Genomic DNA, 23,832 nt, shown 5'->3' on the forward strand with positions numbered 1-23,832 from the left:
GAATGGGAGGGAAGGAGAGGAGGAGAAATCTGCCAAGAGCAGATGGATGCTAGTCAGGCCTATGCCCCTGCCATATGGTGGCTTTTTATTACTTAACCTCATTTTTACCCACCTTTAAAATGAGGTTAAGAACAAACAAAGGGTTGTGGAAGGGGAGTGGGTAATGGGGTGACTGGGTGTTGGGCACTAAGGAGGGCACTTGATGGAATGAGCACTGGGTGCTATACTGTATTTTGGCAAATTGAATTTAAATTAAAAAATAAAATAAAATGAGGTTAAGTAATAATAGTCATTCAGCACCCCAAATTCAACATGGCTTGATGTGAATATTTTCAATTAGCAATAATCGCACCTCGGATAAACCTCGTTGGCTACAATACTGCCACTGCGCAAAGCTAATGATGTGAATATTTTTAAGGTTTTTTTATGCATTTGAGAGAAAGTATGAGCAGGAGAGTGGGGCAGAGGGAGAAGTAGACTCCTCGCTAAGCAGGGAGCCCTACATGGGGCTCAGTCCCAGGACCCCAAGATTACAACCTGAGTCAAGGCAGAGGTTTAACTGACTGAGCCACCCAGGTGCCCCGTGAATATTTTTTTAGATGTTCAAGCTACACATCTGGTCAGAAAATAAGTCTCATTGTCTCTACTTTCTCAAGCATCTCCAATAAATACTTTTTAAGGGGAAAGTTAGAAAATGTTTAAATCAGGCTCTGAAGATGTATTTACAGTATCATCTAATTTTATAAAAGTCCCTCAGTACCCCAACTTGAACATATCAATACGAAGGTGATTATTTGCTCAATACCCAAAATGCTCATCCTACCTGACATATAGGAGCACCATGATAATAAATATTCTTTTCTCTGTTTCTCATCTAAACCTCACCTATTGGCAACTCCCAACACTTTACTCTTTCTTCTATACCTTGCTATGTGGGTATCTATATAAAGTTACGGACTCGACATAAAGAATATCATCTCCATCTGTGTCTTCTATCAAGGAGAGTTTTGTGTCAAATATCTAATAGAGGCATTATACAGACATTTGGTTCCATACAAAGTGATTTTAAAGCAACCAATTGTTCGTGTTTGGAAGGCTAGTGGTTCTACCTCTTACTAATGGAGTGGTCTCGGGAAACTTACCTAACTTCTCCAAGTCTCATTTCTTCTGTAATAAAAATATAGTATTTACTTGACAGGATTATTGAGGAGATCAAGTGGAGAGGGTAGAAAGTATATAAAATGCCAATCAGTGCTGACAAACAGTAGATACCACCCACTTTTTCTTCATTAATATACATATCTGGTACATAAATGCGTTGCTTATCAAATTGGAGTAATATTATTCTTTAAAAAAGAGAAAATTCAAGGGCTTCTAGTTTTGTCTGAAGTTATCACTATAACCAAGAGAAAAGCATATGAATTTATTTAACATAAGTTTTGTATAACATGAGCCCTCATAAGGTAATGAAGATTCAAACAAGTGGCAAAATCTAAGCGCTTATATAGCAGGTTGAAGGAAGACAGGCAATTGTGTAAAAGTAAAATACGAGGATACTAAAGGAAGATAAAATTTAGCAAGATCTGTTCGTACAGAGTTCTTTCAGCCTCAGCTCCTTATCTCTGGTGATAGAAATATATCTTTCCTCCGGGTATAGGGAAGATAATTTTCATATGGGATTTTTTTCTCCTGCCTTCAGGAAGAAAAGGGTAGGTCAGAGCGCCTTTCTTATACCTATTTTCCAAATGCTTTTAGTTCAAAACAATCTTTATGCCAAAGGAGCATATTTGGGGGCATCATGTTCTACCAACTTTCACTCTCATATAAAGTTTAAAACAAAAAAACTCATAAATTAAAAATCAATCAAACCATAAAACTAAAAAAAAATTTAATTAACATGAATTTAATGAGATTGATTAAATGTTGCTTTGTTGTCTCTAAATCACAAGCTGAAATATGATTATGACAGTGACACAACAGCATAGATTACCTTGATTTAAACATTCCTTCAGTAGAGGGAGCTTGATTGACTCCTCCTCAACCTTTGGCCAGCTCCCTTAACTCAAACTACTGCAAAACCTCTATCAGTACAAAATAATGTACTCGCTATGGAGCAAATGCACCCTTTAAGTATTAAATATCCTTTTACATTTTTCTCACTGACTAGAAGCATAATTTCCCTGATCTAAGATGTCTTTGATTTTTAGATACATCATTATTTTACGTGCCACTACAAAAGGAAAACAATATTTCTAATTAAAGTATGGCACAATGCTAAGATGCCATCAACTGTCAGATGCATACTAACTTCAGCAATACCAAACTATGGGGGAAAGAAGTCTATGTTATGATCTGTGAATACAGTGATGCTATTTTGTGCCATAACAATTTAACTTAGCACAAAATTTGTCTCCCAAGTCACCAGATGTTTTCCAAACATCTCCATTTTTATCCTTTCAAGCCCAACTTACTTAACTGTCCCCCTTCGTAAAACTTCACCTGAGCACTGTTGCCTATAGAAGTTTCCGCATTTGCCGGGAAGGGTTTGGCCATGATTAGAGGCTCGTGGTTTTGTTAGTGTGCCTTTGTTTCCATACATCTTAACTCTCAAAATAGATCATAAACTCAAGGATGTGATACATTTTTTTTTTTTGCTGGTTAAAACACACTTTATTGATGAAACACAAGTTGAAGATTAACAAATGTAAACCAATACAAAAGTATAGTTTGTTTATGATTAATCTGCTGTCAGTTTAGGAAGAGAGTAAAAAATATCTCAATCTAGGTAGCAAGATGAAATCAGTAAATGCTTTCTTTATACAAGCTCTGGTATTCATTAATTCGTTAAAATGGTCCAGCCTAAAACCAGCCACCCCAAGTAACATCACTGTTGATGACCCTTGATAGTCATTATCCCAAAATAAGAGCTGAAAGGATCTCTTTGCCACGTAAGCACAGTGGAAAACAAAGAATTTACAAAATGCATTGTTCCCAGTGCACACTAAAAAATGCTTTCGATATTGTTTGGGACATACCCCTAATTAGAGTTTGGTCAATACTTTTAGGACTTTAACTTTCACCACCAGATCATTGTGATTTGCTAATGCCTTGATTTTCTTAACACACACTCCAGATTCTTTGAATAAGAAAAAAAGTGAACTTCTGCTGAATTCTTTCTTAGATGATGCGAGCCCTTCGTTTTTTATGTTGTCATTTATATTCTCAAATAGTGTAAGGATGTTAAGAAGAATCTCTCTGTCCCATTCTTTATTAAAGAGGGAAATCAATTCTGATGGGACTTTACAACTGACCAGCTCCCTGGTCATGGCTGGATTTTCAGTAAAGTTTATAATTAGTTTCATAATCTGAATCTTGGTGAAGTAATTTCCCAGAAATAACAAAGCGAAAAAGTCTGGAAAAGAATAGGAAAGCAAATGTTGGTAATGATTAGTCACAGTCATATTGGTCAACAGTCGTAGTCCAGCCATCTGCACAGCTGAGTCCAAGCGACAGATCATGGTATCATCACATACTTGACTGATGTAGGTCTTAATCTTTCCCTGATTTTCAGCATTCACACTCAAGTTATTAAGGGCATTGTAAGCTTTTTCCCTGATAATAGGATCTTTCGTTTTTATCAGTTTTGCAATAATTGGAAGACCACCCAATTCACGAATAGCATTTTGGTTAAAAGAATATGCGGCATTGTTACCCAGAGTGACCAAGGCTATTTCTTGAATAAAAGGATCATTTGATCTTTCCAGGATGTTAAGAACCTTTTGAAGGTCAGGAGCACCCAGAATATCGTCAATCTTATAGGGAAAGTTGAACTTGCCCCTGCGAACAGGCCATGCCGTGGCTGGAGTCCTGGTGCTCTTACCTCGAGTTCTTCCCTTGGTTTTTCCACTTGCCCTACTTCCAACCCTCGAACTCCTGGTGGGGTGGCAGCCTCCACCTCTGCCTCCTGGGCAGGGTAAACTGGGTGCAAGTGTCCTGTTCCCAGAGATAGTGCTCAACCTGGCACCTCTCCCAGCTTTTGCACTTGCCTGTTCCTTCAGAGTGTTGAAAAGGGCTTTAGCCTTGGCCTCTAGACCACCTCCACTCTGGGCCCCCACCTGGGCTGCTGCCTTTATATCTGAACCACTCTGGAGTTCCATGCCCACCTCAGCCTTGACCTTTGCTTCACCCTGAAGTCTAGCTCCAGTTCCCATCCCAGCATTAGCCTTAGCTCCTTTCCCAGTCTTGACCCCAGTCTCTACAATATCAATAGATTCCTCCTCCTCCTCGTCTTCTTCATCATCGCCATCCCAGATTTTCTCACTCTCGTCTCTTCCCCAGGTCAGTCTGTACACGCAGTAGCAGGCTCCAGCCCCAATCACCACACCAGCGGCCACGCAGCCAGCTTCCCGAGTACGGCCCATGCCGGGGTGAATGTCTGAGCCAAATTCTTAACAGGGTGGAGGAGCAGGATTGCTCTGGCCCAGAGGACTGCTCCTATGTTGGGGACAGTCTTCAGCCACAGCTGGCAGGCCTTGTTGTAGCTGCTGATACAACAGAAGCTAGAAATGAAGGAAAGATTTAGGGCATCAGTCTCCCTGTTTTGTGCCTTTACATGCCCACAAACTGAACTACAGACCAACAAATGGATGAGGACGGGACAGGGACTCAGAGCTGGATCACTGATTCCTTTCTTCTCCTGGGAAGGTAATTTTGAAAATTTTCCCCACCTCCAGATTCTCCAACCTTTTGTTCAACCGTTCCCACCACTCCCGCACGTTAAATTTAAGGTCTCTGATCAGTTCCGTACCTCCCCTACCCCTTCAGATGTCCTGGGGTAGCAGCATCCTGACATACACCGGTGCAGGTCCAGGCAGTTTCTTCCTTCTCTCCCTTGCCTGGAAATCCACTGCGTCCTGCAAAGCTGCATACAAAGGGGTGGGGAAGAGGATGCTGAATGCTCAAGGGACAGAAGGACCTCATCCTGGATGGGCCACACTGCCCTCTCCCGAATCTCTAGCCCCTGTCCTAAGCAGCCCAACCATCCACTCCTCCTCACAGAGGTGTGTCTTTGAAATGCATTATCTCCCTTCCCCATCTCCTTTATGTCTTTCAATCTTCCACCCGACCCCACCCTATTGGAGTCGGTCACTTCGTTCAAAAGTGACACCACAGCCCCTTCCCTGTAACAAAATGGATGGTGGCGGAGAGAGTGGAAGACAGACGAAAAATGCACAAAGGTCTCGCACTCGCTCTTGCCTCCGCCACCCACACCATCTCAGAGTTACCAGGACACTCCTCCCTCCATCCAGTATACCAACCTCCACTGCTCTGGGGCAATTTCCCTCCTCCTTAATCTCAGTTTCCCCCTCCTCCAATAAAACCTAAGGACTGACAACTCTGGGACTGACTGAGGGACAGAGTGACACCCCACCCCGACACTGTACTCTAAAGAATAATCTGGAGCAAGATTATCCCCACCCCCACCCACTTCGGGATTCTCGAGACACCCCATCCCCCAGCCACATCCTTCTCTGTCCTGTACCTGCAGAGCACTTGGTTTTGAAAGCCCTGAAATGGTACGAAGTGGATGGGGGAGGGGGGTGGAGGAGGTCCAGGGTCCCGCTCGGGTTTGCAGTCTTTGCAATTCTCCACCCCCAAGCATCCCCAAATAGTGCCACCACCCTCACTCTGACCTACTTTTTCTGAGCAATTTTCCCCTTCTTCCTGCTTCTAGGGTTGAACTGGCCCTGAAGTGCAAGATCCACAGACGCACAAGCGACAGGACAGAGTCGGCTAGGCGGACAGAAGAGCACTTCAGAGAGTCCCAACACCAGCTTTTCCAAATTCAGGATCCTGGTTGACAAATGGATTTCATCTTTGGGCCCCTCAACCCTACCCCTACTTCGCAGGGCTCGAGGATATCAGCCCTTTTCTGCCCGCCGCCCCTTAACCCACTCCCGGAGCCCCCACCCTCAGCAGTCGGCCATTTTCCCAGCAAAAACCACACCCCTTTACCCCTTTGGAACAAATGGAAAAGGAGGCGGGCCGAGGGACTAGGGAGAACCTGGGGAGCCAAAGAAACCCCCCCTCTCAATGCATTCCCACCCCCAACGACAGCCATTTTCCCTGTGGGCCCCGTCACATCCTTTTTCCTACATAAAATAACGGGAAGATAGCCAGAGTCAGAAAAGGGCAAGTGAAGGCAAGGACCTCAACCATCCCCACCCCTCCGGGGACTGCGGGGCCATCCCACCTTTACGTAGACCAGCAGGGATTCAGAACAGATTCTTTACTCGTTTGCTCTGAGTGGTACAGCGCCCTACTACTGCAAGACACGGGGAATGACAGACGCACAGCCCCAAGACTCTGGCTTGGTAGATGCCCCAGCACACAGAGCAAGAATCTTAATAACTGCCCTTCCCGATTCAAGGCACAGGATGCCAAAGTTTCCGACTTCCTCCCTCTGGTCTGGGGTCTCCCCTGGAAACCAGACCCCGACGCCCACCTTTTTTTGTTCTTGGAAGGGTCTGGGATAGTGCAAGATTATAGAGAAAGCAGGCCTTGTCCCTCTTTGGTCTCCACCCTCCGCTACCCGCACCGCAGGGGTCCCCAAGGCAGTGCCCATCCACACACAGACCTGCTGGGATCCGGGCAGTAACCTCCTCCTCCTCCTTCCCTGGCCACCGCCCGCCTGCCCTCGGGGCAAAAAGGAGCTAGTAACCGGACCAAACCAGGATCAGGATTAGAAGGGCGTCTGCAAACGTCGGCTCCGGCTCACGTGAGGACCACGTCACCCAAGAGTTCAAGACCCCAATTACCACTCCCACCAGCAGTGCGGCAGGAGCAGGCCCACCCCTTTCCGTCCCGGCTACATCAGGTCCTGCCACTCATTTCCTTCTGCCAATCCCAAGGACCGAGGAGAGCTTCTGCTTGAGGCTGGAATTTGCTTTTCTCTGGTTAACAGGGAGAAACTGCATCTGTTCCCTTGTCCATTGGTCTTTCTTTCCTCTTTGAGGAATAGTTTTTTTTTTTCTCTCCTTTCTCTACTCCCTGTCCAATTGCCTCTCCCCTTCTCTCACGTTCCCCCACCCCCAGCCCTGAAGGGCCAGCATTCTCCCTGTACTCCTTTATGAAACGGGAGGAAAGATCTCAGAAAAGCATATACGTAGTGGGAGTGTCTTACTTTCTTAAACTTTCCTGCTCATTTTTTTAAATCAGTATTGCGTTATTTTTATACTGAGAAAATAAAATGATCCTATTTTTAATTGAGTAAAGAATTTAAGTGGGAGGGAAAACATGAAAGGCCTCGTTAATTACATTACACGTACATATAATACAAGAAAAATGTTTCTACTGCCTACAACCAACTAGCAGCTTTCAAACATACTAACCCGTTTAAAAATTGAAAATATTTTTCATATGATCTATGAATTAGTCCACAAAGAGATCTAATCTTTAGTCGTTTAATTTGGGCCATTTAATGTAAATGATCTACTCCTTTTCCTACTTTTGAATCAACTTAGAATTTGATAAAACAAAAGCAACACAATCCTGTCTTGTTTGATTAAAGAAAGACATGTATTTAACGTCCCAAAGTCTTGGCTAAATGCTGCAGGAAACCCTTGTGATTTGATGGCTGAACACCTGCCCCTAGATTAGATTCCAGTCCACTAAGGCAGAGGCAGCTGAGGGTGTGAGGAATGTAGAAATGGTCTGCTTTCTTGGCTTTGTCAAAAGAGAGGGAGGAAGGTGCTGCCCTCCTGCCTTTCCTGTATTCCAAAGCCTCCTATTCCCTGCATTCAGCTTCTTGATTCTGTTGCTCACTCTAAAAGTACACATGGACAGGTGACCAAGAAGGTAAATGCCACCCTTACTCAGGGGACCAACTTGAGTAACTGTCTTTGGCTTCTTCCCTTTCCCCCTCCCCCCTCCCAAATTCCCTCAGGGATGTAGAAGGGACTGCTGTTCCCACATATCCCTGCAGCTGTGGGTTTCCACGAAGAAGAAGTGATTGCTGGCTGGAGGAAGCACTCAGGTCTGCCTGTTCTGCCCTCGATCTTGGTGCCTTATTAACATTGCTCCTAACACCGTCTGCTGCTACCACCTGGCTTGAGAGGTGCAGCCAGCTGGGCCTCTTACCTCTGGCCTCCTTGCCACAGGGCACCCAGGGAGAACCTAACCTTGCTGTAGGGTCACTGCCTGCAGCCCACACCCACTTTGCTGCCCCCTGGCCAGATGTGTGCCCAGGCCCCAGGGGGTCTCCCCCCTGACCATACTGATTAACCTACAGTAGGCTTTCTCAACGAGCCGCCTCTGTGCTGTACCTGAAATTGTATTAAAGCTATGCACATACCTATGTTCATTTTAGTGCAGAGAGGGGTCATAGCTTTCATCAGATTCTCACAGGCATCTATGACTTAAAAAAAATTATTAAGAACTACTTGCCAGGAAAAAAGTTCTATCCCCTGAATAAAAATAAAAATCTCTCTCTCTCTCTCTCTCTCTGTCTGTCTCCCTCCCTCTCTGCTTCTGTCTTTCTCATTATACACATTTCTTTTTTTAATGTGCAAACAATGCAGAAATGTATAAGGTAGAATGTGAAAGTGCCCTGCAATTCGTGTTCCACCACCAACCACTTTTAACAGTTTCCACCTTTCTTCATACAAATACAAAAATACAAAAAGTATATGTATGTATGTATGTGTCAAGTTCCAAGTTAAATACACAAAATGAAATGGCTGACATTTAGTGACATAACGTGCAATGAATCTGCACTTTAATTTGAGAACCAACATCTTTAAAAATTGAGTCTACCTATGTTGATTTTTATGATCTCCAACAAATGTTGTTCCTTCAGGTAGGTTATACCCATTACTTGTAAAGTTTATTCTTAGGTATTTTGTTGTTTTGCTGTTTGGGGGGATGACATTCCTTTTATGCTTCTATTTTCTACCAGATTATTGCCTAAAGAGAAATAATTATGATATATTTATTTTTAGTGACCTTTCTTAATATTTCTGATAGTTTTTCAGTTGATATATTTGGTTTTTCTAGGTATGCATATATAATCATCTGCAAATGATGATTTTTAAAAATTTCCTCTTTTCCAATATTTATATCTCTTATTCTTTCCTTTTCTGCATGTATTGCATTGACCAGAACCTCCAGAACTATATTGAATAATGATGATTGAGGGCCTCCCAAACTTGTCCTGAAGTAAATGGCATTGCCTCTAATATTTCACCATTTAGTGTGAGTTTACCGTTTGTTTCTGATGTGTTCTCCTGATTTTGTGTGTGTGTGTGTGGGGGGTGATGTAAAAATCTGTACTTTCAGGGTGCCTGGGTGGCTCAGTTAAGCATCTGACTTCAGCTCAGCTCAGATCTGACTTGATCTCAGGGTCCTGGGATTGAGCTGCCCGCCCCCAGCCTCCCCCATTGGGATCCCTGCTCAGTGAGGAGTCTGCTTGTCCCTCTGCCCCTCCCCCTACTCATGCTCTCTCCATTCCCCTCTCAAATGAATAAATCCTTAAAAATAAATAAATAAAAGCTGCACTTTCATAACCCTTTATATAAGACTGAGAAAAATTCAGTTGTCCACATCATAATATTAGGAGGGAGAAAGAACCAAGGAGAATTGCCATAAACCCTGTGCTTATTGTGAATATGTTAGTAAGCAAAAACAGACACTGATTCTGCTCTCGTAGTGGAAACAAGCCTTAATGAAATAATCACACATACAAACCAAAAAAGTATTGTCAATGAAAGGAACATTATTAATATAGTAAAAGAAGTTGCAGAGTCTGGGGATCAAAGAAGACTTCCTTGCTATGGGGGAGGGGGGAGTTTGAGATGAGATGAAGGAAAGCAAGTATTAACTAGGAAAGGAGGAAAGTAGAAAATAAGAATGTTTAAATTCTCCACCTTTCTGATAACCACCATGATAACCCACACACCTGAATCCTAGGATAAATCCTGTGAAAATCACTGTTAACTTTTTATATATATCAACAACAACTATATATGTGTGTGTGTGTATACACATACATATATGTAGGTACATTGTATGTGAGTGTATATACACATATAACTTTTAAAGATAATTTTGGGTCATAGAATGCAAACTATTTGTTCACCTAATATATTGTGTACATTATTTTATCAGATAGAATAATATCCTTTAGTGTGGATTTACCAAAATTTTACCAATGTATTACTGATTGATATTTAGCCTCTTCCCACACTTGATCTATTATAAAAATGATAAGCTGGAGACCTTTGTACACATATATTTTGACAATTGTAATTTTTTTTAATTTTTATTTATTTATGATAGTCACAGAGAGAGAGAGAGAGAGGCAGAGACACAGGCAGAGGGAGAAGCAGGCTCCATGCACCAGGAACCCGATGTGGGATTCGATCCCGGGTCTCCGGGATCGCGCCCTGGGCCAAAGGCAGGCGCCAAACCGCTGCGCCACCCAGGGATCCCTTTGACAATTGTGACATTACTTCTTTACAATAATTTCCTAGAAGTGAAATCACCGGGTCAAATTAAATGTTCATCTTAAATTATATCCATGCTGCCAACTTTCACCTCGTAAATTGTGACATATATATTCCATGTTCTACTCCAAAAATTTTCAGTTTCTTTAATTATGAGATTAAGCATCTTCTCATAGGTTTGTTAACCATTTGTATCCCTTTATGAATTGGCTTTCCCCATTTTCCCATTACACTTTTCATCTTTTTCTTTTTTTAAAAAAGATTTTATTTATTTATTTGAAAGAGATAGAGCACAAACGAGGGGAGTACAGAGGGAGAAAGAGAAGTAGACTCCTTGCTGAGCAGGCTTCATCCCAGAATCCTTGGATCATGACCTGAGCTGAAGGCAGATGCTAAACCATCTGAGCTACTCAGGTGCCCCTCATCTTTTTCTTATTAATACATAAGAACTTTCTGTAAACTATTGAAATGAGCTCTTTGACTATTATAAGTGTTATATAAATATATTCCCAGTTTATAATTTTCTTTGGACTTCTGCAATAGGGAATTTTTAAATCTTTATGATACGAAATTTATCGATTACTTCTTTACATTTTTGGGGTTGCGTGTCCTACTTAGGAAGGCCTGTATTTTCTAATTTTTATATACTTTTTTTAGTTTTTAAATTTTTGACTCATATGGAATTTTTTGTTGGCATTGCTTTTGTTACCATAAGGCACCAGCTATTTTACTCGCCATTACTTTTGGACCATTTGTATAAACGTCAACATGGTGAATAAAGCAAGTAATATCCTAATGCTATTGTGAATGCATTTTCTCCAGCTTTATCAAACACATGAAATTATTTTTTCCAAATAGCAAATTGTCTAGTGCCAATTATCAAATCATCTTTCTCTAGCTCACTGATTTAAAATGTCACCTTTATGGGGCACCTAGATGGCTCAGTGGTTGAGCATCTGCCTTTGGTTCAGGTCATGATCTCAGGGTCCTGGAATCGGGTCCTGCATCAGACTCCCTGCAGGGAGACTGCTTCTCCCTCTGCCTATGTCTCTGCTTCTCTCTGTGTCTCCATGAATAATTACAATCTTTAAAAAAATAAAAATAAAATGTCACCTTTATAAAAAGAAAAGAGAGAGATGCAAAACAAAACAGACTTTCTTAACTATAGAGAACAAACTGAAGGTTGATGGAAGGAGGTGGGAAGGGGGATGGGCTAAATGGGTGATGGGTATAAAGGAAGTATTTACTGTGATAAGCACTGGGTGTTATATGTAAGTGATAAATCACTAAATTCTACTCCCGAAACTCATACTACACTGTATGTTAACTAGCTATAATTTTTTTAAGGTTTTGTATTTATTCATGAGAGACACAGAGAGAGAGAGGCAGAGACACAGGCAGAGGGAGAAGCAGGCTCCATGCAGGGAGCCCAACTGGGGACTGGATCCTGGGACTCCAGGACCACACCCTGAGCCCAAGGAGGCGCTAAACCACTGAACCACCTGGGCTGCTCAACTAGATAGAATTTAAATAAAAACTTGAAACAAAAATAAATAATAAAATGTCACCTTTATCAGAAGCTAAATATAGGGGCACCTAGGTGGCTCAGTGGTTGAGCGTCTGCCTTTGGTTCAGGTTGTAATCCCGGGTTCCTGGGATGGAGTCCCGCATTGGGCTCCCCTCAGGGAGTCTGCTTCTCTCTCTGCCTATGCCTCTGCCTCTCTGTGTCTTTCATAAATAAACAAAATCTTTAAAAATAAATAAATAAGCCAAGTATCCACATATATTTGGATCTATCTTGATTCTCTATTATGTTCCTTGAATCCATTTTTTCTTCTTACATACCAAACTGCTTTAATTCTAGTATCTTTATAATATGCTTTAATATCTGGGAGGATAAAGCCTCCCTAAATCACTTTTTTTTCATAATTTACCTGCTTATTCACATGCATTTATTTAGACATAAAATATATTATTTTGTTACATTCCCTTAAAATCCTGCCTCCTAGAGCATTGCCTGGCACACCACATGTTATCAATAAATACTTGTTGAATTAATGAATATGTCTTGCAGATTTTTTGTTAAGTGTATTCTTAAGTGGCTTACTTTTTTCCATGGCTATTGTAAGTTGAATCTTTTCTTTATGTTACATTTTCCGTTTATGGTTTTTATATACAAAAGTGGTTGGCTTTTCAAACTGTGGAAGGAGCCACAATGTCCTCCAACAGATGAATGGGGAAAAAAAAAAGTGGTTGGCTTTTGCAGTTGATTTTATAGCCAGCCTCTTTATGGAATTCCTAAAGTTTCTTTTTTTTTTCTTTTTCAAATATTTCATTTATTTATTCACAAAAGACACACAGAGAGAGGCAGAAACATAGGCAGAGGGAGGAGAAGCGGGTTCCATGCAGGAAGCCCGATGTGGCACCCAATCCCGGGATTCTGGGATCACACCCTGAGCCAAAGGCGGATGCTCAACCAATGAGCCACCCAGGCATCTTGAATTCCTAGTTTCAAATAGTTTTTAGTTGATTCTCTTAGATTTGTTCCATTTGCAGTAATGATCTTGTCTCCTCCTTTCCAATATTAATATCACATTCCCTTCTCTGATAATTGCATTAAGTAGTAACTTCCAGAACAATGTTAAAAAAGTGTGGAAAAACTGGCATCCTTGTCTTTTTCTGGAGTTTTATGAAAATGCTTCTGGTGTTTGGCCCTCAAGCCTGAAGGACTTCTTGGTGAGAACTAGGGCCGTGGAAGAGGGACTTGCTGCAGGAGCTGAAGTCTTAGCCTGTTACTGCCAGTATACTTATCAGCAGTCACTACCAATAAAACACAGGCAAAATCAGTGAGGGAACAGGGAAGAAAAAAATTGTCTTCTCTCTTCCTCCAAAGTCCTGAAAGTGTATTCCATTCACCAAATTCAAAGAGACTTCACCTGGGAATGATGCCCAGGGAATACAATCCATGGGAGTCAGCCTCCCAGGGCACAGAACAGGACCCAGGGGCAAGAAATTGATCAGGAGGTGAGGTAAAATACAGGATAACCATCCCTTTAGCCACTCAGCATCCATTTTGCTCTTTACTCCAATAAAGAAACTCTCATCTCCTACAAGGAGAAAGGGACAAGAAGACCCAACAGCCTCTGTACTGTCACTGAGTAATGTTAATTCATATCTCCACCTGAAGCCTAATGTATAACAACCATCTCCAATATTTTTCACATATAAGAGAAAGGAAGGAAAAACTAATTATCAACAAAAATACACCTAGCTACCACAGCTCCCCTCAGTAGTTGGTCATGAGGCCAAAGCCAATAATACATTTCACATCTCCCTTGGCTTTTCACAGTTCTTTCCCTGATGTAGTGACCCTAACCTTCAATCTTATCTTTATTGGGTTTCTGACCAGGACTATTGGGCAAATGAATAATAAGAGGTGCCCTAATGACATACCTGGGATCCAAGCATACTTGTCCTGTTCTCATCATATAGCAGCAATTCTATTCCCCCTTGACAATGGGATTCAGTCACTCCAGCCAGTACAGTAACCTCTTTCTCTGCCTCTCAGTTCAATTGCATAAGGAGATAAAAATGGTCAGGTTGCAGGTTCAACTTTGAATTTAATGGAACCATGGCCTTATTCCATGTTGGAAACATTCATCCCTTGGAAAACAGAACCTCCAAACCTGATGAACTCAAGGTTGTGGAGACAAAAAAAAAAAAAAAAAAAAAAAAAAAAAAAAAAAAAAATATATATATATATATATATATATATATATATATATATATATATATATTTGGGGTTAATTGGTGTGATAGTGAGAGAGGTCACTCCCTCCTCCACCCTTTCATTCCCAGACTTGTGTATCCTCACTATGAGGGACATACTACCATATATCAGTCACTGGTTTTAAAGCGGCCATTGTATTCTTGTAGTATAGCACTCTCAACCTGGAAAATCTGATCCTAGAAGTAAGCCTTCAGTAATTCATTTACTTTTCTATCAGGCAATCTGCTTCTGCATGATGAAGTAAGTAATACCGACTAGTGAATCTTTTGATATGATTCCATTGTTTTGTACTTCATCTACCATTAAATGAGTTCCTTGGTCAGAGACAATGTTGTATAGGATAGCCTGATAATGATTAAGCCATTCTGGAAGTCAATGGATGATGGCACTGAATCATTGTGAGCAAAGAAGGTAAATGTGTGTCTGGAATATAAATTTATTTTCTTAAGGAAAAATTTATTTTCTCACCATGATGAAAGATGTCCCATATAATAATACTACCACCACGGGGCTGACTGTACCCCCAGGAAATACTGTCTTCATCATCTTATTTTGTTGTCAGTTTGGGCACTTAGCAGTGTTAGTACAAGGTCAACCTTGGTGAGTGGAAGTCCATGGAGTAGCCTCCATAACATTGATGCTAATCTAATACAGCTAGCACAAAAAAATAGGGACCATTATCACTAAAATGCTATATTGAATTTGATCATATTTTTTCTACTTTTGCATTTATATTTATAATTTATATTGACCTCTGAATTCCTCCTTGTTTTGGTATAAGTCTTATGAAGCCTTATAGAATTAATTGGGTAGATTTTCACATCCACAAGGATGAGGAATGCTGCAGCTCTGCCTGAAGGGACTGAATTGATTTGGAAAAGGTAGTAGAAAATTCCTTGCATTTTGACAAGCACTGTCAAATAACAATGGAGATCTTGGTGGAGAGGCTAGTATCACTAATATGAGAAAAATGTCAGAACAGTCACAAGTTTCCTAGAGAGAACCAGGGAAAGAGACAACCAATAAAAGCCCTCTTGAGATCATATAAAATTGTGGAGGTAAGGAAGACTGTGTGTATATGCCAGGCTGCATCCTCTTAGGAAAATTAAAGACATGGAACAGACTTGAAGGAATTCCCCAAGCCACACAGAGACCCACAAACACAGGGCAAAAGCCTCACTAGCACAAATTACTTAAACACAACCTTTGACCAAGCACTGACTAATCATAAGCTACTTTGACCCAGGAACAATTCCTAGAAGGCCAAGATTAAAAATAAAATCACAGTCATCCTTGGCAGTCTGAAAGAATGTGTGAATGCCCAAGGCTATATACCTTTTAGGAAGCAATCAGAAAAGAAACCTCTCTGGCTGAATGGAAGAGAGGCAAAATATGTAAACTCACTGAAATGTGAGAGCAGCTACACACATATATAATGATAAAGGGTAAAAATCTAATTGGCTGAGGGAACTTAAGCACAGCCTTTGACCAATAGGTGACTTAAACTAACCCACAAGTGAAACCTAAGTAGCCAAACTAAAAGATAAAAACAAGGGAGAAAGATCTGTGCTGGGACATCAGAGATGCACACTATGTGTATGTGTGTGTGGAGGGGGTGGAAATAAACTTCACAGAATTAGTCCCACCAAGTCAACAAACAAATAAACAAATGACCAATAAAACAATAATAGTGATCACTGAGAGGAGTATCAGTATCCAGGGTTGCTATACTACCTAAATACCCAGCTTTCAACAAAAGATTAAAATACATACAACTGTATATTAAACATAAAAGACAGTATAAATATACTTTGTTGTAACTCTATGTTTTCTATTTGATTTAAAAGACAACTTCATAAAGCAATATGAATAAATCTATGTTGATGTACATACAGTGTATGAAGATATGATTTGTATAATAATTACAATGCAAAGGAGTGGGTAGGGAATGGAGCTATTTTTTTTTTTTTTTTTTTTTTTTTTTGGGGAATGGAGCTATTAAGAGCAAATTTTTGAAATTAAGTTGGTATTGATCTGAACTCGATTTTTATAAGTTAAGTTGTTCACTGTAATTCCCAGGACAATTACTAAGAGAACATATTTTAAAATATAGTAAAAGAAATGACAAGGAAATGAAAATGGTACACTAGAAAATATCTATTTGGCATAAAAGAAGGGAACAGTAGAGGAACAGGAGAAGAAAAAAGACATAAGTCATATAGAAAACAAATAACAAAGCAAAATATGTCACTCAGAGAAAGACAATTATCATATGATCTCACTCATATGTGGAATTTAAGAAACAAAACAGAGGATCATAGAGGAAGGGAAGGAAAAATAAAACAAGGCTAAATCATAGAGGGAGACAAACCATAAGAGACTCTTAATAATAGGAAACAAACTGGGGGTCGCTAGAGGGGAGGGAGTTGGGCGAATAGGGTAACTGGGTGATGGACATTAAGGAGGGCATGTGACGCAATGAGCACTGGGTATTATATAAGACTAATGAATCACTGACCTCTACTTCTGAAACTAATAATACACTATATGTTAATTAATTGAATTTAAATTAAACAAATAAATAACATGAAAAAATAAAACATTAATGTGAAAAAAGAAAAGAAATAGCAAAACAGCAAATATAAATTATACCTTATCAGTGATTGCATTAAATATAAATGTATTAAACAACTCCTATTTATTTATTTAGATTTTATTTTTAATCAATGTCTACACCCAATGTGGGGCTCAAACTTAACACCCCCAAGATCAAGAGTCACGCTCCACTGACTGAGCCAGCCAGGCAGCTCTTAAACACTCCAATTTAAAAGCAGAGATTGCAAGGACGCCTGGGTGGCTCAGTGGTTGAGTTTCTGCCTTCAGCTCAGGGCGTGATCCCAGAATCGGATGAGTCCCACATTGGGCTCACCTCTGGAAGCCTGCTTCTCCCTCTGTGTATCTCTCTCTCTCTCTCTCTCTCTCTCTCTGTGTGTGTGTGTGTGTCTCATGAATAAATAAATAAAATTTAATTATTTTATTTATAAAATAAATCCCATCTTTTGAACAGTTCTCTCTCTCTGTTTCTCACACACATATTAAATAACACATGGGTGCCTATGTCACACGGGATCTGGTGCTCATTGTTGGCACAGTGCAACTTATAACCCTAAGGGAGTGGGGCCTGCTTCTCTCTCTGCCTGTGTCTCTGCCTCTCTCTCTCTGTGTCTCTCATGAATAAATAAATAAAATCTTTACAAAAAAATATGATCCAACTATATGGTGCCTACAGAAGACATTCAGAATCAAAAACAGAAATAGGTTGACAATCAAAGGATAAAAAAAGAAAAAAGGTATACCATGTGACACTTACCAAAAGGGACTTGGAATGCTTGTATTAATACCAGAGCTTTCTCAGCATTCTGTCCTCAGTTTTTCTATCTGGATCCCTTGCTGGGGCTACCTGAGTCACTTTTTGGCTTCAGTTATCATCAAAATACATATCTTTACTCAGACCTTTATTCTGAGCTCTAGATCCATACTTTTCAGGTTTTTAGATCCATACTTTTCAAATAAACACTGAACATCTCCACTTGAAAGTCCCATAGGCACCTCAAATTCAAATAGTTTAAACCAGATTCATTCCCTTTCCCTCTCAAATCTGCTCCTTCATGTTTGAGAAATAAAAGGGAAGAGAAATGTTAATACTCTTGCTGCTTCATCCTCGACTCCAGATTGTACTCTCTCCCCTATACTACACTGCCTTCAGGGTCAATCAGTTTATGAGTTTCCCAGAAATGGGTCTTTTTTTTTTTTTTTGAGAAGAAGAACTGCATTTTCATTTTCAAAAAGTGATAAATAACACATGCGTGCCTATGTCAGCACACTCATTGTTGGCACAGTGCAACTTATAACCCTAAACATCTGCACTTTGACTAGTACTGTTTAGACTCCAGGAAAGTGCTTCTCCACATCTGTTTCCCTCTATCTTCTAAATAAAAGGCAACTGTGTCCAATGCCATGAGGATTTCTGGATTGTTCCACTGCTGACCTAAAAGAAAAACATTATTTCAGAAGGCAGGGAAGATTCAAGCAGTGGAAGCACTTATGGGAAAGGAAAAACAAGCCAACTTGTCAAAGCCTTCTCAGACACATGAATGCAATAGGTTTCTGTTTAACAAGTTATCATTTTCCAAGTGTCCATTTTCTTGCCTGTCTTTATTTTCCAGTCTGTGGTTCCAAAGATAATAAAAATCTCATGCAGTATCTGCAACAGGTGCATATAGAGGCTAAAGAACATTTCACAATATTAAACAACTCATATTACTCTTGATTTTAGGATGGATAGATTTGAGAGATAGATAGATAGATAGATAGATAGATAGATAGATAGATGATAGAACGAACATGTATAAAGCATTGTCACAGATTGGATGTTCTAGGGAGCAGATTCTGAGACAAAGAGTAGAGTATAGAAGGTTTACTGGGAAGTGCTCCTGTCATCAACATTTACGGAAGGAAAGGGAAGAAAGCAGCAAGAATGAAAAAAGGGAGAAATCAAATTTTAGGGCACTATCAATGGAATGCCTCAGCATACTTTATAGTGAATTGTGAAGACAGTCTGAAACTCCAAAACTATCTCAGGTAGGGGCAAGAGAGCTAGGCTTTTATATACATCATCAATAGTCATTGGATGTGGGCCTCCTTGAGAATGGGATATGATCTGAAACAAGATAACTCTCAGCTGACGCATTCCTGGAAGAGGGCTGGCACCCAAGGACTCTCTGATGGCAGCATTCCTAACAACCAAAGTAAAAAGGCTTCTATTGCTAAAGGAAGCTCTGGGCAAGGCATTGCAGTGTCCATGACAGCCCACCCCTTGTGCCTCCCAGATCTACTTCACATAAATTCTGGGATCAGCTCTTCCAGGAGTCTGGTGGGCCTCTCTTGCTAAGAGAAACTTAGGACAAACTACAGCTCTCAATACTGCAGCTGGTCTCAAAGCTGCAAATAATCTTATTCTCCTTCCACTAACAATTATAGATCTCCATCAGTCTTAAGGTCTTCATGGTTTGCCTGGTGGTATGACCCAGACCCTCATTCCTGGTCATCATGGTTTTCTCAGAATGGAGTTGCTATGCTTGTGGATACCCACATACCACGCCTGCCAATCTACGAACAATGCTTGGGTTTTTCCTCCTTAGCTTGTCAAAAGAGATCTCCCAAGGAGCCACAGGTGTAAGGTGAATGAATGATGCTAGTGCATCAGTGGAGGATCCACTATCCAGAGGATAGGATAGCGGATAGGATCCGCTATCATGGAGGATCTGCTCTAGCTGATTGTGCAGGTGCTTGTATCCTCCTGTCCTGCTTGTGCTTGATCCTGTGTACAAAACTTCCATCTGGTTGCTGGGCCTGCCCACTCTTATACCTTGGTTGATCTGACAGAATTCTGTTCATGTTGGGCAGTTCCAGCCGCACAGTCACTTGATGTCTTATGGCTAGGCATTCCATCTCTATCAGGATGCAATAGCATGTGAGAAGCTGTTTTTCAAAGATATATAATTCGGGGCACCTGGGTGGCTCAGTGGTTGAGCATCTGCCTTTGGCTCAGGGCATGATCCCGGGGTCCTAGGATCGAGTCCCGCATTGGGCTCCCCACAGGGAGCCTGCTTCTCCCTCTGCCTATGTCTCTGCCTCTGTGTGTGTGTGTGTGTCTCAAAAATAAAGTCTTTTTCAAAAAAGATATATAATTTTCCACTGCATATGGCATGGTTTGCTCCAGAACCTATATTCTGGACTAAGCTCTGACTTTCCCACTAGGGCTTATCAAAAATTCCTTGTGGCATCTTTTGGCAACATAGACACCTCTAATGCCATAGGGTCTGTCTATTGTATGCAGCAAGTGGGAGGACTACTTGAAACCACAGGCTGGACCTGCTACAAGACCTTCTCTTGCTCTAGGCTCCACTTGAAGCTAGCAGCTTTTTGTGCCACCTAGTCTATGGGTAGGAACAGTAATTCCAGGTGTGAAATCTGTTGTTTCCGTAACCCAAAGAAGCCTACCAGGTATTGAAGTTTCCTACTTCATAGGGAAAGGGAAAAATGCAATAACTTGTCCTTTAACTTGGAGGGGATCTCCTGGCATGCCTCCCAGATCATTCAACCTCTAAAACCTGCAATGTAGCCAGCCCATGGATTTTCGTAGGGTTTATCTCCCATCATGTGGAATACATGTGTCTTAACAAGGCTTCCAACGTGCTAACCACTTCTTACTCATTTTGATCCAATTAGCATGATATCATCAACATAGTGGACAAATATATTCAGATGGTTTAGATATTCCCAAACTATATGATAGAGGATGGGAGAGTTAGTAGACCTTTGAGGAAAAACTATAAATACTGTTGTCTGTCCTATATGAATATGAATATTTCCTGATATTTTATTCTGATGGGGATAGAAAACCACATTTTCTGAATCAATAGCTAATTACTAGGTACCTAAGGTCATATTATTTTGCTTTTGTAAGATATTGTATCTGACACGGTGGCTGCTTGGTTGAGTTTGCAATAGTCTGTCATCTACCAGGCTCTGTCCACATTTTGCAGGGGCTCAAACTGATGCATTGAAAGTAGATATGATGGGGACCACATCCCAGCATTCTTTAGGTCTTCAAAGGTGGCACTAACTTCTGTCATCCTCCCCCAAGATGCTATATATTTTCATTTGTTATCTTGGCCAAGGATGGTGAGGGCGGTTTCAGAAACTTCTTTTCATCTACAAAGCTCTGACTCCACAGGCCAAGAAACCAATGTAGGGTTTGTACCAACTACCAAAACGTCTATTCCAATTATACATTCAGAGACCAGGAACATAGGCAGCAGGTAGGTTTGTGGAACCAGTGGAGCCACTGTAAACCCAACACAGGCCAGGAGTCCACTTAATACCAGGCTACCATCCTGCCCTTATTCTAAGAAGGGGGACATGAAGACATTTTAGGTCTGGGTATATCAACTCATAATCAGTGTCCATTAATCCTCAAAATGTTTGGGTATACCTCTTTTTCCTGCAAACAGTCACATGCATAAATGAAAGACTAGAGAAATCATTACTACACACATGTACGGTTCTTCTTCCTGGGCACTCCAACTTCTTTAAACAGTGCGCCCTGGTTCAAAACATGACTTAGGATCAGAACTGAGCAAGGAATTGTGACTTTTTTATTGAGGCACTGTCCCTCAGACTCCTGAGCATCTTGGATTTCTTTCGGTTGTTCACGTTGAGTACAGATTGTTGGCTTATTTATTTTCCCCAGGGCACTGTGTTATATTGACCACATGGTCTGCTAACTACCTCCTAACCTATTCACCAGAAGCACTGTGTTCTATTAACCATCCCAACAGCTCTCTGCAGACCAAGCCCCCCTGCCTATCACTCTGACCCTGCAGTGCATTATGGTATTTGCATCCATCCAAATTCTAATGCTTATGTGCCATCATCCTGCCTCTTTGTTTCAGGCCATCACCATTTCCATCTGTGATTCCCATCCTTTAACATCCTCTTCTACTGTGAGCCCTGGCCTGTAGAGGCAAGCCACCACTGAACTTCTTAGCAATGCTGCCATTCCTCTCACCAGTGCATTCCTTATAGTTTTAGCAAATACTGTGCCCTTTGGGTCCTCTTGCAGAACATAATCATCCAGAGACTCTTCTGGACATACACAAGTGTATTTATTCTATCATTCCTACTTCCCTGAGTCTTTAATCTTTTCTCCCCCATCTGCTATGACAACTCTGGCATTTATACTTCACTTAATTCTTCTTTCCCCCATACTTGAAGAAGCCATACTAGTAGTGAGTTTACATGATCTCCTGGGATCTTTCCCAGGTATTTTGGGAGAGAACTCTCAAGACAATTAATTTTCCCTTATTCGATTTTATATTCCAGCTCCGCTGATCAAGACCCTCAGAATTCAATGCCAACCTTCCCCCTCAGCACTTGCTAGTCTAGTACATGCTGGCTAGGTCCTGTAGTGTCTACTTGGGGTAGTCCCTTTCCTTCTTTCTTAGGCCCAGCACATCCCCAGTGAAGGTATGCTGTGACTTAACCCTATATTTTAAGGCCCAGTGGCCAGGATGGGAAGTGGGGCAGATTCTGAGGAAAATACACATTATCTCACAGCAGAAAGGGCTCTGCATGATCAAGCAAGGTAAAGCACTAGCCCTTAATAGGAAGGAGTGGGACACTTCTGAATGCTCAAGGTGTCCAGGAAAATCTGAGGATATAAGATTTCTAGGAATGTCAATCCAGAACTCCCCATCCCATGTGCCAGGGTCCCATTCCTTCCTAACCAGGGCCCTGATCTTGGCATAGCAGACTTGTCTTAGATGGGATTTTAACTTTCTTTGAGGCTTGCTTTCAATAAATCCTGGGCCTGGTCCTCAGATTTCTCTACCTTCTCTGTGGAAAAGACAAGGGCCTCTTTATATGCTACAAATGAAACCCTCCAGGTTTCACATATAGCATTTGTTGATTAATTTAATTTGGCTTCTCATTATTTTTTTTCTCAAAGTCAATCAAGCATAGAAGTAGCTACCTAATTTACTGGCCTTCCTTATACTCAGCATTTCCCACATATTCTCAAAATTCTGCTACATAGAACCAGCTAATGCATTCCCTTCCACCAGTGCCATCCCAGTTCACCATCAGTGAAAGCTCTAACAATTCCTCTGTCACCTGTTCCAGGTGCTAAACTACTCCACCTACCATCAGTGATGGGGTCCTCATTGCCAGCTGGGTAGAAGGTAATTCATTTCCAAAATTTCACCACAGTGCATGCTTTCCTGAACTACTCCTCATACCAACTGTTGTAAATTGGCTTCCTGGAGAGCAGACTCAGAGTTCAACATGAAGGGCTTTTATTAGGGAATGCTCTTGAGATCAAAATCTGTAGAAGGGAAAAGAAGGAATCACGATTGGACAGAGGGAGAAGTTAAGTTGTCCCTTTTGGGGCAAGAAGGCCATGCCAATCAGCCACGGGAAGGAAGTACCCCAGGAAGAGGGTATGACCTTGGGGGAGGTGACTTTCCAGCTGAGGCAATTCCTGAAAAGGGATGACAGCTGAGGGCTGTCTTCTGGCAGTACTCCTAGCAACTAAATAATAACCTCTTTATTCCTGAAGGAGGATTAGGGCAGCAGATTGCACAATCTACCACAAGTGTGACATCATTTTTTTCCACTAGAAATTTAGTGGCCATTGAATAATAGAATTGAGAGCAGTTTTACTTTTAAAATGGTGAATAAGATTTAAATTTTCAAACATTTACATTTATAACTTTAGTTAAATATTTGTTTAAAATTCTAATTTATATCTTCCAAATATCTGGACATCAATAGGGAAGCCTCTATTTATACTTTTGCTCTAGTTCCCTGAAACACTATAGACAGGCCTTCTTAGCCCAAATCCATCCATTTCCTCTTGGCAAATTATGCAAAAACTCCTGTTGTGTATTATATAAAACTCAAAAACTACAGATAAGT

General features: G+C 41.0%; 1 protein-coding gene and 1 pseudogene across 9 annotated transcripts in view; both read right to left on the reverse strand.

The window, feature by feature from the left end:
* Positions 1-238: 238 nt before the first annotated feature.
* LOC144309350 (U4 spliceosomal RNA) lies at positions 239-397 on the reverse strand (annotated as a pseudogene).
* A 1,490-nt stretch (positions 398-1,887) lies between these two features.
* The window catches only part of LOC144308153 (armadillo repeat-containing X-linked protein 1), a 34,794-nt gene continuing 12,849 nt past the window's right edge, over positions 1,888-23,832 (reverse strand). For 3 of the 9 annotated variants that reach the window (XM_077888398.1, XM_077888401.1, XM_077888402.1), the window contains 2 exons: positions 4,808-4,921; positions 1,888-4,559 (listed from right to left, as the gene is read on the reverse strand). In XM_077888398.1, coding sequence (XP_077744524.1) covers positions 3,042-4,421 — 1,380 coding nt within the window. In that variant the 5' untranslated portion in view covers positions 4,422-4,559; positions 4,808-4,921 and the 3' untranslated portion in view covers positions 1,888-3,041. Of the gene's footprint in view, positions 4,560-4,807; positions 4,922-5,697; positions 5,854-6,637; positions 6,855-18,043; positions 18,341-23,058; positions 23,240-23,832 lie in introns of those variants that run through there. The other 6 variants (XR_013374775.1, XR_013374776.1, XM_077888396.1 and 3 more) reach the window with 5 other exon arrangements.

The sequence above is a fragment of the Canis aureus genome, chromosome X (assembly GCF_053574225.1).
Source record: "Canis aureus isolate CA01 chromosome X, VMU_Caureus_v.1.0, whole genome shotgun sequence".
In the NCBI taxonomy this organism is placed as follows: Eukaryota; Metazoa; Chordata; class Mammalia; order Carnivora; family Canidae; genus Canis; species Canis aureus.